This window comes from Rhododendron vialii, chromosome 13a (assembly GCF_030253575.1).
Source record: "Rhododendron vialii isolate Sample 1 chromosome 13a, ASM3025357v1".
In the NCBI taxonomy this organism is placed as follows: Eukaryota; Viridiplantae; Streptophyta; class Magnoliopsida; order Ericales; family Ericaceae; genus Rhododendron; species Rhododendron vialii.
The window spans coordinates 28,698,372-28,713,751 of NC_080569.1; the positions used below are offsets into that span (position 1 = coordinate 28,698,372).

The following is a 15,380-nucleotide window of genomic DNA, read 5'->3' on the forward strand; positions in this document are numbered from 1 at the left end:
TCCACCGTAATGTCATAGATATGTTAAAAGACCATAACGCACGCATACAAAATTTGATCGAGATTCTTCACACATTTGCATAAATTCCATTTTTAACCTTCCGTTGTATCAATTTCGCTATAGCACTCCTGTTTGTATCTATCGGTATAATATAGACGGGAGTGCTACAACGAAATTGATCCAACTGAAGGGTTTTTTTTTTTTTTTTGAGATCCGGATCCAACGGAAGGTTAAAAATGGAATTTACAACCTTCCTACCGACATAGTTATTTGGGATGGGAAAGAATATGAACAATGGTAGTCTCTCGCTCTCTCACACACACACACACTTGCATTCACATGCAGATTGAGGCCGTCACCCACGCTGCACAGTGCAGCTCTCAATTTATCTGCGTCCGTACGTGAGTACGTGTAAGTTTTGTGCGTTTTATACTTTTTTTTCCAGAGAATATATACTCATGTCCTACATGAAAAGATTTCAAGGTCATTCAACTCATTTTGTTTGTACCACAAGCTACAAAAACTGACTTGTTTGCGTTATAGTATTACACTCCACAGAACCCTAGCTTTATAGTACTACGTACGTACGTACCTCACAGTCTCAGTGCAGTGAATAAGGGCTATGGGCCTATGGCATGTCCGAATTTTCAGCAAGGAACTGATGGGAAACCCACAAGTGCAAAGGGGATCCAAAGCCCAAAGTGGGACTTGCTGTGGCCTGTAGGGCACCACTCCAAGCACCATTACCTTCAAAGGAACAACTGCTCATTCACTGATAATACGAGGGATGCTTGTCTTCAATATCAATTTTGGGGAAGAGAATAAAGTACTTGTAAATGTAACATCCATTGAGTACTTCTTGGGGGGTTCGATCTCCTCTGTCTCGAAAACTCCTGTGCCGAGGGACTTTTCAGCCATCGGATTGGGTAGATTTTTTTTTAAATGTTTTAAGTGGGAAGTGGGTTAATGGCTACACTACCATAAACCCATCAGCTTTTCCAGAGATTTCAGACTTTGGCGAGCACATATGTCTATTCAGGGTAGATACGAAATATAATGGCTATCATTGGCAGCTGGTTTTGATTGGGTCCAGCGCCTCTCCACCTCAATGGTTCGAACTGGATGAGACAATCCAAATCAGAATCGTTCAGTGGTAGATTCAATTGTTCGAATTTTTTCATACATTTTTACTGGTAGGAATATACTCTTACTGGCAACAACAACAAAAAAATACATCCAAACCGTTGATTGCATGAAGTGAACGGTATGAGGACTGTTTCTTGTAGTCCAAAACATGGATTGGAGAGGATCCGCCTCCTTCTGATTTGAGACTAGGCAACACTGAATGTGTGTCCTTGCATGGAAGGTAAATTATTGTTGCTCTAGTAATGTTCTTTCTCTCATGCATCAACCTCGTATACTTCGCAAACTTTGCGAACATGTAAACATGAGTGTGCGCGGACTTCACACACATCCTTAGTGTGGTAAGACTTTTTTTTTGAACAAAGTGTGATAAGACTTCACACATGTATGGACTTTCACAAACTTATGCTCAGTGTTTGTACATTTACATTTGTATGCTAAATACCATTGGTAGTTTTCGACTTTTCCATACTCTTTTCCTCACCTAAGCGTGTAGGCTCTCTGTTTCTGACAGGCTTGTTTTGGAAGTAATAGCATCTCAAAATACTTATTGAATTTAGGTTAGAAATCTTCCAAATGCTATCAACTCCGTCCACGTCATTTTCTATGGCGTTTGACCCAAACTTTAATTGAACTCTTAGCTGTTGGACTCCGCCCACGCCATTTTCTATGGGGTTTGACCCAAACTTTAATTGAACTCTTAGCAGTTGGACCGTATCGGCAGTGCTTGACACAAGCCCAGCGCATAATTAAAGTGCGTAGAGACCACAAAAGTGTTTGTTGTTGAAGATCTTTACATTCTCTCATACCACAGTTACAATTTTTTCCAACTTAATCCATCGGATATTTCCATCTAAACTGAGCCTCAGAAATTTAGCTACTAGTAAATATAGCGAGGTAAAAGGGCTCTGACAGGGAATCCCAAATACCCTTCTGGTTACCCGATAATTAGTTCAATACTGGGATACATTTCATGAAATCAAGTAATATCCAGTACCATAACAGTTATTTCAAAAAATAAGTTAGGTCCCAGAATGAACCACAAAATGGTTTGGTGCAAGAAAACACTCCTCTGGATGCTTTGTATCTGTACTAAAGCATGCATGAAATTAGATGAACTGGCCCTTCTTCAGCTTTACAAAATCACTCTACACGTCAAATGAAGGTTGCAACACATACAAACAAAACCCTCGAGTGAACCCGGGTGTTTGATCCACCCACCCAAACATTAATTCCTTCTCCCGTGCCAACGTGTGGGGATTTTCCTCAGTTCAACACCATGGAAAAACTGTATCATTTTTATGTTAAGTGGTTTCGCGCATGATTTTTCCGATAACTGGATTCATGCACATAGGTGTACAGGTCTCAGCATTACAAGAGTAATTCATCTCAACAAGTGTCGACTATAATGTCATGATGGCCCTAGTTCAAGCTGGCAACTTAAGCGTAGCATTGTTCTTCCAGCTGCAAAACGAATGCCATGTTCAGTCTGTTTAGATGATGTAAAAAATGAAGCAGAAAAGAAACATTATGAAAGAGCTAGAGAGGGATACATACCTGAGAAAATAATAGTAGAAGAAGTCTGCATATAGAGCCGTCTGTACGAGACCAGAGATGCAAGCTGAGAGGAAAAGTGGGTGCAAGTGAGAAACAATACATGTGCTTCAAGTCAAACCAACTAGTCCTTCAATACTCAGAAACTTACCTATCCAACGACTGAAATGCTGCTCTGTGAAATAGCGGTAGATCCAATTGAGGATGTAGAACGCACGATAGGCCCTGGTTGCAGAATCTCATTAATTTACCAGAATGAGAATAAAAGCTACAAAACTATGAAGGCATCTTTAAACAGAGACAACATTATTTTGACATATAGCCATATAGGCAAATATTCGACCATAGAAACACACACCATCATATGATCAGACCAGTACAAAGAACATTGGTTTTCTATGCCTCCTTTTTGGACAAGAAAACTCATTTATGAACCTTATTTTCATTTGTAGAACAACCACAACAAAATATAAACGCACCAAAAGTAAACTATTAATTCTCCATCTGAGTAGCTTCCAACTGAATTGGTTAGCAACAAGAGACTCCTACATTTTCCTTTCTGTACTAGGTTAGACATTCGCTTATAGACAAAACCCGGTGTATACATGACAGTTTATATGTAGCTGAATAATACCGAGTCAAACTATATATGTAGACCTTAACAAATATCTGAAAATAACAAAGCCGATTGCCAAGAATTTAAATAATACAGCTTTAAGATTTGTATTATACTGTAAGATAGACCACAAAAAGACAAGGATATAGACCCCCTTTTTTTATGGAAGAAAAGGATTGAGACTTAAATGAACTCAATAACTAGGAATTCCATATGTTTGGCAAGGCCAAACTAAAGCTATGGAGCATCTAAACGTGAAGATAGATGCACCATCAGGTTAGGGACTTTCAGAATAATGAATTACTATCATCCAGTGGGTAACAAGTAGAGTCCAAGGTTAGGCATCATCCCCTTGGTGCCTTGTGAATAATATAGTACTCGCCATTCACGGAAACAAAATAGGAGTTTTTAATTACCAAGACAAGAAGAAGATACAGTAAAAGTACGAGTCATTAGGTTTTGTTAACATGAATTGTTCATTTAAGCAATGGGAGCCTCTTTAAAGTTAGACTACGAGACCTTAATTAATAAAACGTAACTAAGTTCAAAAGTTTGGAAATATATTGGCACAACTACCAGAAAAGGCATTTCAGTTAGGTGAACAAGAAAGAAGGATAAGCACAGAAAAGGTAAGATACCCAAGAAAGAAAATATATTGGCCGGTCAAATTATCCACGTTTCCACTTCTTTGGAGTAAAACCAATTGGGGAAGAATTGCAACTGCCTCCAAGTATATTGAAAAGGCCCAGAAGACCTGCACCATAATTACATCATTTACCAGCCCATCTTGTGGCAATGACCAAAATGCGCAATAAATTAAGAAAATGATCTTTCTGATATTGAGAACTGAGAAAGCAAATATTGACAGTCCTTTTCTCTGCTTATTGTCATGTTCATATGCATATTTGAATACAAACATACCCTAACACATTTCCACCAAACATTACGTTATCAATCAAATCAAATAGATTCAAGATTCAAAGAAAAGGTCTGATTAGCAGCACTGACGTAATATTATCATTAGCAACAGGATTACCCATATTTCCATGCACCAGGTCCAACAAAGAAAAAGCAAAACGCTAAACAGGAAAACTATAGTCAAAATACAACATTAAGCACAAACAGGTTCCAGATAGAATTAGAATTTAATGATTCCTGATTCGTACAAGTGTACGATCGAATCTACTACGAAACGGGTAAATTATGAGATTTTCACGGTACGACTAATATTTCAGAATTAATTGATTCTTTGAAGTGCGTGGTCCGACATTTTCAAATTAACTTTTCACTTTCTTTTCATTGGGGCATGAAATGATGAAATACAACTACTTATAACCTATGTTGAAAATAACCAATACCAACAGATAACTTGCATGTGATTTGGAGAGTAGAGATTTAGTAGAGCCCAACAAAACTCATTCTCCATTTAATGACTGTAAATAGTATCCTAACCATTTTTTGTTATTCATCAACTACGATAACATGTATCAGGACGTTCAACGTTGAACACCAAAATAAATTGCGTCTATAAACTGTCTGCAGCCATTTTGGTAAAATAAACGTTCCTTAATATGATATAGGTTGGATCAGTTGGACACAAGGGTTCCACAATGATTCCGCGTATTTTCTTCCTTCTACGTTTGATTTGAACAAAAAGTTACTAAGACATCTTTGAAAGTGACACATTTCTGTTCAAACTTCTCATCCTAATTTAAGATGTCACTCTGCAAGACTTTTAGTAGGTACGAATTATTTGCCATTAATTGATAGTTCATGCTGGGTTTAACAATTCTTTGTCGATTAAATGCATGATCAAAATCAGGACATGCTAAATCAGGAATCAGGACATGCTCTGGCCTGCGTTCATATTCCCTCTTAGCAGATCTTCTCTCTGAATTTTCTTCTCCTCTTCTTTTTATTTTCTATCTTCTTGTAATTCTTCCTTTGCCTCTGTTTCCGCTCCGATGCCACCCAGGGGATGAGCAGATAAATAACTTGTACACGAATCTGATATCCAAAAACTGAAGAATCTCCTTCAATGGAAGGAATCAGCATCTATGAAATATGGACACAGGTACGGCATACTGATATGTTGAAGCGAAGAAACCTAGAAAAATTGGTACGGATACGGATACTGATATGCCCAATATATGTTCGTGAAAAAATTGTCTCGTAACTTTTCAGAATCATGTTTATTGTTACACGTTAGTTCACGAAAGACGATAGGTTTTATAGTAATTAGACAGTCAATGAGATATGGACAGAAAAAGCATTTATATTTCGATGAATTAGGAAGAGTAAAATATTAACTTAATCTTACTATTTTGTTACTACATATATATTACCAAGAGAAGAATTTACGTTATAAAATTGGGCATGTTCTTATTTTTGAATTCTGATGGGAGGTTATTACGGATAGAGTTGGCACCTGAAATCATGTTCTCTTATTACCAAATAGCCTAGATTACTAAATTAAATATCCAATCAAAAGTGAAAAGAAAACCTATTTCAGGAAAGTGACCTTAAACCTTTGTGTAAGACAATCCTAAAGATTGCAAAAATATCCTTTAAACAGACAAATATTGGCTGAACCTGTACACCTTATCACAATTTGCTAGGTTTTCCGGTATCGCTGTATAGGTAGGCTGTCCAGTCCATCTTATATGTCCGTACTCACCCCCATATCAGTAGTGCATCCCTGTTCATGCTCATATTGGTAGGCTATCCTATCGTATCATACGTCTGTGTTCATGCATCATAGGAAGGCACATACGGCACAACAATAGTTACAGAATTCGTGTGATTACACATGGTACTAATAATAAAAAAGCACCACCTACAAAAACAATCTCCAACAAAAGGTAGTAGTATTGAAGTTCCTTTATTCCTAAGATAAATGAGGGGACAAAACCGACTTCAAGTTTATATATGATAAGAACGACATTCATGGAAAAAAAATGACTACCCCAGCATAAATTAACCACTATTCTTCAGTTCGATAGTCCACTATTTTATTTAAGAAAAAACAATCCCCAAAACAGGGAATGAGATAGAGCAGATCTACAAATGACGAAAAGCTGTTTATGCTGGAATGAAAAGGTGGAATCTAAAAACAATCCAATTAGAAGTAGAGATACCAAGCTAAAAAGAATTATGATGAAGAGATTAACTTTTAAGAAGGTATCTAATTCAGCCGAATCCATCAGCAAAAGCACAAGGAGATACAATCCAACTTTTTGCACAAGGAATGTGCAAGATGCATGATCTATTAAGCAATCTATACAAAACATCTTGTCCCCAAAAGCCTTGATAATGTAAAGTGCTAACAATATTGACATCAAACTCCTCAAAGAGAAAACTAGCTGAAACATGAAATTTGAAGACAATAAAACACCAGTTGAAGGGAAATGAGAGGAAGCAACATGGGCAACTTGACTAGCTGATCTAGAAGACCAATGAAAGGAGACCTGCAAGTGTGCTCCTAGAGAACGAACATCCTCGATGATCTCGACACATTCTCAAGGTGGATCAGTCTCAGACACGCTGCTGCAACTATCCACCTTGCATCTATACACCTTCTGTTTTTCTTTTTCTTCCAGTAAAAATAAGAACGTTTCCGACGTAAATCATAAACAAAATAACTGCTTCAATATTTTCAAATTAGGACCAACTAGTAGAAATTTGAAGTAAGAGCTTGCAAAGGCCCTATGTGATTAAAAAATCTGCCATTGATCTTGACAAACAAGCTATCACAAGAGCAAATAGGAGCTACGAAAAGGTAAAAAATTAATGAGCTGATTGATACGCCTACTCTACAGCAACCACAAACCTGCTCCCATGAAAGGGCCATTGAGGGATACAGTCAAAGTTTGACCTCAAGTTACTAATATCATTAATACCCACCTCTAAGGCTGTGAAAATAACTGGTACTTCCTCGGTTCATCCATGTTGGATACCCATTGTCCATTGAACATGGCCATGAAACAAAGAAATGGATAAACCAGACATACTATGGGCCTGTCATAATTATATCCAATACTGGGTCATGATTGCCTATATGTTCCAGTTTACAATTGTAGAAAATTTGATGTCATTCCCAGAGGACAGTATTATCCATAATGCCACTGAAAGTTAAGTGATAGTGGTTTCTTCTCATCCACAGCCAGTTCCATTAACCAAACTATAATATGCAATAAGAAAAGTATATACTCAAGACATCAAACAAAATTTGCATGCTCAACCATCTATGCTTACCTGACATTGAATTGTTTAAATCACTAACGTTAAGACAGTTCAAATGATATTTCAGCATATTCGCATTTGAATTCTGATGACCAAGTAGTAGGAAAAACATTCTTGAAGCACTTATTTGACAAATTGTTAAGCTCAGTAATATCTCATTGTCGCTGATTATTGGGAAAATAAATTCCTAATTGTAATTAATCGGTGCCCCTCGGTTCTAAATAGCGCTATATGAGGATAGGCAATGTTCTAAAAATCGCTAGGCGCTAGTTGGGCGGAAAATGGGCACCTAGCACCTAGGACTTGACTAGTTGGCCACCTAGCGCCTAGGCGTGGACTAGGCGCCGACTGTTGGTTGCCTAATCTAGGCATTGGACCACCACCTAACATCTAGGCAGGGACTAGTCGGCCTACGCAGGCGAGTTTTAGAACGCTGACGATAGGTAAAGGCGTATAGGTATCCGTAATACAACCATATATCGCCCAATGTTGACATCAGCTAATACATGGGTAACCATGAGTATTGGAGGTCCAAAATTCCATTATGTATCAAACAATACAATGTGCGGCATTGTGCACTAGCCCATATTTAGACCCTTGGTGCCGCTACATTATTTTTCTGGCTCCACCACGACTCTTTTGGCTTAATTTGCTCCCTCACAACACTTAAGCTTAGTTTTCCCCCTTCAACCCTAAAATCCTTTCTTCACCTCTACAACTACCAGCTTATTTGATCTGCTTAATATTGAGTCTGTGAAGTCTGATCAGTACTCTACTTAAGACTCACACGTTTGCGAAATCCAAGTGTATCACAATAATTTAGTAGTATAACCCTAGCACATATTGCTGCAAAGCCATTCATAAACTTATCAGATCGAATAAGATGTTAGTTGTGGTTGCGTCCTACTCAAAATATCAATAATTAAGTGAATCTAGGGCAAGTTGTGAGCAAAATCTAGTGTAAGCTGTGAGTGTAAGCAATGTTTTCTCTGGGTATCTTCCTTTCTTGTTGTGGTTGCTCGACTCTTCTCTGTGCAATTGTGTGTGTTTGCCTGTTTGGTTCGTAATCCTAACACACGATACGGCACCAATTACAACTGGCAGTTCATCGGATCTAGTCTACTAAGTCTAGTATCTCAAAATTAGGTCAAAACTAATAAACCCATACAAAGCCAAGTTCATAACCTCACACACGATACATCACCAATTGCAACCAGCAGTTCACGGATTCAAGTCTAATACCCCAAAATTAGGTCAAAACTAATAAACCCACACCAAGCCAAGTCTTTGAAAATTGCAAGTACCTCTTGGAACGTGAACTTCTCGTGCAGGACGAGGGCGAGGGCGAAGCAGGCGGCAACAAGGAAGTAGTGGCGGAACGTGTCGAGCTCGCGGTCGTAGGACCGCCTCACGACGCGGTGCCACCGCATGCACCAGACGATGGCCAATGTGCTCCCGATGAAGACCAGCTTCATGATGGTGTTGTAGACGGATATAAAGTCGGTGAACAGGTCCAGGTACCGCGTCACGAACACCAGCGCGTACAGCTCCTGCGTCTTGAGCGAAATCCCTACAAAACACCTCAATTTAAGACCTAAAAACACTTCGTACGACATACGCATAGTGTGTGTATAAGATGGTGTGTACCTGAGCAGGTTTTGGTGGCGTAGATTTTGAGTAGGAGGACGAGGATGCTGATGAGGTGAGTCATGTCGCCGGCGAATCTGAAGATGTTCATGGTTGGAGATAGGAGAATGGAGGGTTTTTCTGGGTATGCAGGTTCAGAGAGAGAGAGAGGGGTGATCAAGAAATCGGGAATTTCGGGAGGGGTAGGGCGGCGGCGTGGCAATTGGGAACGGTTTTATTTCTCTCTCTCTCTCGGATTCACTGTGGTGATCGGTAGGGGTGCAAACGAGCGCGGTGGAGTCGAGTCGAGTTCGTGGTGTTTGAGTTCAGCACATTTACTAAACGAGCTCGAATCATTTGTAAACGAGTCGACTCCTAACCAAGCCAAATTTGGCTAATTTACTTAATGAGCTTTTTTAAACGAGTCGAGTCAGTACAAACGATTTTAACTTTTATAAGTCAAGTTTTTTACTATAACCGTCCCGTTCAATTGCCAGGAAAGTACAGAAAATGATGGGAAAATTAACTTTTTCATAACTTTTGTAGTGTTCAATTGGCAGAAAAGTAGTGAGAAACATATTTTTAAGTTTTCCTGCAAGATTTACTTTCTTGCAAAAGTGATCCGGCCAAAAGCATAGGATTTTGCATCGCGGAAAAAGTTTTCTCCGTTGTAGGGCCAAAATAATTGACGAGTAAGAAAAAAAGTGAATGACGCCAATACCAAAAAAATACGAATTAGGTTCTTAGAAAAACACTTTGAGATTTACGTGAGCAACAACAATTTCGACTACTATAGTACTTTCTGAGATAATTGTTGTGGAAAAAGATTGGTAGTTTATTTTTTTTGAAAGTATTTATTAATCTTGTTATTAGTGTTCAATTTTGTTTTGTGCTAACTAATTATTAGTGAGTTTTTGTATCGACAACTAACCAAACACGATTATTTAACATTTATTTATTTAGTTATCGTCTACTTATTTTTTAAACTTCATTTGTGGCTGAGGTTAAGCTCTCCTCTATAACCTTGTCCTCTAATTATTATCGCTCTATCTCGATAAAAACCAAAAAAACAACCAAACCATTAATTTCTTAACTTTTGCATTCTAAAATATTCTGTGCAAAAACATTTCTTAATTGGAAATCTTTACCAGTATGAAAAGATAGTTGATGACTTAAGCTCAAAGTCATATTCACTTTTCATGGTAAACAATCTCTTATTTTCAATCAAACTGAATGCGAGTGCTATAAGATAAACAGTTTAAATTTTTTTAGCGAACCTAGGATGGAGTCAAAATAATTGAGTTTGGTAGGGCATGGAGGGGTACAGAGAGGAGCTCAATGCGTTTGTCGAGAATGTGGCCTTCACAACGTGTGCACATGTTTGTGTACGTGTATGAAAGATTTATCCAAAATAGATTTGACATAAGGTTGCTCTTAATTAGTGATGAACCAACACATAGCTCACCCTTAAAAGAAAATACTATTGTGGGTAACAAAATTGGGAAAATTTTAAACTTCTAAACTATTTATGAGAGAAAGCAAAGCAATCAACAATAAAAATTACAGTATATTTGTTTGTTTTGAAATATTATACTTGTTTGTTTTGAAATAGATAAAATTCTTTAGTGGGCAATAAAAATTGTTTGCTTTCAGATCTCTCTTTGATTCCAAAATATTCCTTCTCAGATTTCAACTATTAATTGACAAAGCAAAGCAAAGCAATCAACAAGAAGTCTGTCTTAAACAATTCCAAAGTTTTAAACATTACGTGCTGAAATCGATTGAGGTTCACAAAATCCCATGTTGAAATCGATTAATGGTTCACAAAATCTCGTGTTGAAATCGGTTAAGGGTTCACAAAATCCAGTGCTGAGATCGATTAAGGGTTTACAAAATCCCGTGCCGAAATCGATTAAGGGTTCACAAAATCAAAAGATGACCGTCGTTACTTTTCTGTCCGGCGACGAAATCACGGCAACCCACGTTTTTTAAAAAGTAGTAATTGATGAGATCACAGATTTGCTCATATCACAGTTCCAACCCGGTAAGAAAATCGTCAAAATGAAACGGGTGGTGACCTAGCAAATTGCAAGGGGGCTGTTTCTGTGGTTTTTAGGTGACCCTATATTTATTAATTTGTATTTTTTATTTTACTAAGTAAAAATGTAAAAAAAAATTAGTACTTATTTACTCGTCATTATTTTGCTTCCCTTTTTAGTTTTTTTTTATTCTGATTTATTTCCTAAAACATATAAGAAAGAGGTATTAGAGCAATTCAACCGGACCCACTCTACAAACTAACTTTTTTACCTAATTTGTTGAGCAATATGAGATTTTGTACATATAAGATGTTCAACCAATAATTACTGCTCATTTGCCTAGACAAGGGCATAGAGCCTATAAATAAGGATATCAATCTATGCAAAAAATGATCTCGAACACTAGAGAGAGAGAGAGAGAGAGAGAGAGAGAGAGAGATGTTTGGAAATGGTAAAACATCTGCTGTGGGAATCTGGATCGGATTGATAATGCTATGTTTAGTTGTGGGGGAAGTACGTGCAGTAAAATCATGTGAATTCAAATGCGCTTTGCAATGCATTTTTAAACCTGCGAAATGCTACAATCAGTGTGTCAACGCTAAATGTCATGGTAGTGGTAGTACCGTTACTACCGCCGGTGGATGTGCTTTCGCTTGTACAAAAGAGAAGTGCATCAAATTTGCACCCGGTAAGGAATGGAAACAACCTAAATCATCATTTCTCTTATCCATACATACATCCTTTTCATGTGATTGATATACATGCATGATATTTTGTTAACACAAAACTTTGCTTCTAAATCAGAGTGTGATTGGTCAATACTTAGAACGAGGATTCCCTTCTCTAATGCAAAATGAGTCCCGCCATGGGTCCCCACGTTAATCATTCGAAGCGTTAATTTTGTAGACTCCAATGGCTAAATCATTCATGGAAAGAGAAAATTAGGTTGATCAAATTCCAGTAACTGTTTGGTCGAATTAAATTTGTGGAAAAAAGATTGAAGGCAAGAATTTGGACTGTACACAAATGTAATTTGTTTAAAGTGCTAACACATCTGTTATGTACGTAATATGAAATATATTTGTGCAATTTCGATACTTATGTGAGTTGTTAATGATGCAGATTTGAAGAAAATTGAAGTCTGTGCCCAAACTTGTGCCGATAACTGCAACCTCAAATAGTACTACAGTTGTTCTTGTAGTAGCAATGTTGAGTTTTCGATTTACGCAATAAATTTCTCTCTGTAGATTCATCAATCCTTAGAGAAAGTATGTGCTATATGGAGGGGCAATGATAAACCTCAATATATAAATTACAATGAAAATAATGCGAATTTGATTAATGAATGCTTAATTACAATAAGTTTAGATTCGTGTGCTAATTAACAAACACTTTCTTTGCTATTGACATTTATTTGAGAAAAAGTATTTTGCTTATCAAGCCCAAATCAGCTCAGTGTTATCTTCTCTTCTGATTGTTCATCTTCTCTTCTGATTGTTCTTGAGATTAATGAGAATTGGTGTCTGTTGAAACAAAAGTCTAAATCAATACAATTACCGAAAGTACCAAAAATGAAAATTATGAAAGTGACTCAAAAATCAAATTCTAGAAACTAATAGAAGGCTGCCAGGACAATCAAAAAATAAATACGGAATTTCCTGCGAAAAGATATAAGCATAAGAATATTTCATAAAATGCCAAATGTCCCTTTTCGAAAGGCTTAAACAAAGTCGAACTTCCGAAGTACGCCTTCGGTCATGACGAAGGGGTGAAAAAAAAAACTCGCCCTCAAATTGGATTCTTTAGAAGAAGAACGTATAAGAGCATCCGCATCAGTCTTTTTAAATTTTAGACCAAATTACACTTTAAAATGCCACTTTATTACTTTGGTTAGTCATTTTTAAAATGCATACTGCATCAGACTCTCTACTTTAACTTGTGGTCTATTAATATATTATTTCCTTCTTCTTCCAAAATAATATTGAAATGATATTTTTTATTTTTCTCAATTGTATACGCTATAGTAGTCTATTAAAAAAATTAAGTGCTCCAATTTTAAATTGTTTGAACCGGTACAAAAATTTTATTTTTTGGATCATATTATTTTAAAGAGTCATAATTAATTTTTGTCTATAGAGCTCTCAAAATTAAGTATCTGCTATCTATTTGGGACCCTGTAGAGTAAAAAATTAATTATAAGAGCCCTAAAGACAAAAATTAACTATGACTCTTTAGGATAAAATTATCAGAAAAATAAGATATTCGCACCAATTTAAAAAGATAAAAAATTAGAGCACTTAATTTTTTAACTATATTTTTTAATATATAAATAGTCTAAAAAAATTAAGTAGTCCAATTTTTAATCCGTTTGAACTAGTGCGGAGATCTTATTTTTCTGATCAAATTTTCTAAAGGGTCATAATTAATTTGTCTCCAGGGCTCTCCAGGGTTCCAGATAAAAAGCAGATACTTGCGATGCTTCTATCGAAAAGTATAGTAGTAAAAGAAGAGCAATGCTATGTACAATACTCCCATCGATCACTCATCTTTCACACTCCACACATTTTATAGTGGGATATTGTGGGATGCATCCCACACATAAGTGAGAGAGAAGCGGTCGGGGGACATCCCACACATATGTGAGAGAGAAGTGGTCGGAGGTGATCGGTAGGATATCTAGACTTATTGGTAAAGAAAATTGGGAAGAGTTTACAAATAAAACAATAAAATATTAACAAATGGGTGAATAGTTCCTCGCCTCTTATAAAAGAGAACTGTAGCAAATTTACATTTTTGTAAAGTGGCGATGAAGGCCACGAGACTGATGGACCTCCATCTTCAGTATATTGCTCTCTACTTTAGTGGAAGGAGAGGAGTAGAGAAGAAGATGTGGACGCCGTAACACGAAAAAATGGAATCAAATGCTTAACCGGACAGATTTTTAAACGACACGCATTCGGGTTTGACTTAAAATGGTCTCACAATTAATTCCCGAGGTTTTCAGAGAGCATTTGAAAAGTTGCCTTTAAAATTAAACTCCGTTTGTTAGAATATAGTAATCATATAATATCATAATTATATACTGATATGATTACGATATTATATGATTTGTCTTGATTTTATTTTTATTGTAATTGATTACGATTTCATCATAATTGGGATGATTCCCTTCCATAGTTAGGCTCATTCCTCTTGTATAAATAAATGCCTCATTATACGGTTTCATTATCGAAATCAATAAAATACCTCGTTTCTCATATTTAACATGGTATCAGAGTTATAAAATATAGGCCCTGTGAATTTATGCTCCTAGCGGGCGGCCTAAGCCTCGCTGCCGTTCGCCGGGCACTTAGTTACTCCGTCACGCTTTTCGATTGCCTACACTATGTCTCTTCACCACTAGTGCTCGTGGCTTTTCGATTTCTGGCTTCTTCGTTTTTTGACTTTTTTTGGCTTTTGCTGGTTTTCTTCCTGGCTGTTCTCCTGGCTCTTGGTTTTTGGCTCTCCTAATCGTTTCTCTCTCCTGGCTTCTCTTGGCTTGGTTGTTCTTGGTTTCTTTCTCTCTCTTGACTTCTCTTGGCTTGGCTGTTCTTGATTTCTCTGGGCTTTTTCAAACTCAAGTTGATAGACCTACTTGAGTTTGAGGGAGATGTTAGAATATAGTAATCATATAATATCATAATCATGTGCCGATATGATTACAATATTACTCCTATGATTACCTTAATTTTATTTTGATTGTAATTAATTACGATTTCATCATAATTGAGATGATTCTCTTTCATAGGTAGGCTCATTCTTTGTGTACAAACAAAGGTCTCATTGTATGTAACGCCCCGATATTTTAAACGAATATCGGCAGCATAATTATTATTTTTCGAAAAAGATTTCTTTAGTCAACCAAATAAACACGGAAGTATCAATATAGGGATTTCTTTATTTCAACTCAAATTGAAAATACAAAACTTTTATTCAAAGGTAAACATTAGTCTGACAAGCATTGAGCCGACTTCTCATGGAAGATACTGACTCAAAAAAAAATTTTTATTTAACCTTAATAAAATCTGGCAATTTATTGAAATAACTTCAGAGCGACTCTAGTCTTGATACAGATCCCAAGCATACTCGGTCTCCGCCCCTAGTATTCTTCCTGTGTCAAA

General features: G+C 36.8%; 1 protein-coding gene and 1 long non-coding RNA gene across 2 annotated transcripts; one reads left to right on the forward strand and one right to left on the reverse strand.

Moving 5' to 3' along the window:
* Nucleotides 1–2,091: 2,091 nt before the first annotated feature.
* Nucleotides 2,092–9,338, reverse strand: LOC131312347 (ER lumen protein-retaining receptor A). Its single transcript, XM_058340046.1, has 6 exons — nt 9,203–9,338; nt 8,860–9,125; nt 3,952–4,067; nt 2,849–2,922; nt 2,701–2,764; nt 2,092–2,607 (listed from the first exon to the last, which is right to left on the reverse strand). Exons 1-6 carry the CDS (start codon nt 9,291–9,293, stop codon nt 2,571–2,573), a joined length of 648 nt encoding a protein of 215 aa, XP_058196029.1. The 5' UTR covers nt 9,294–9,338; the 3' UTR covers nt 2,092–2,570.
* Nucleotides 9,339–11,609: 2,271 nt separating this feature from the next.
* On the forward strand, nt 11,610–12,582 carry LOC131312348 (uncharacterized). Its single transcript, XR_009195848.1, has 2 exons — nt 11,610–11,908; nt 12,343–12,582. It is a non-coding gene; the product is annotated as an uncharacterized LOC131312348 (long non-coding RNA).
* The last annotated feature ends 2,798 nt before the right edge of the window (nt 12,583–15,380 follow it).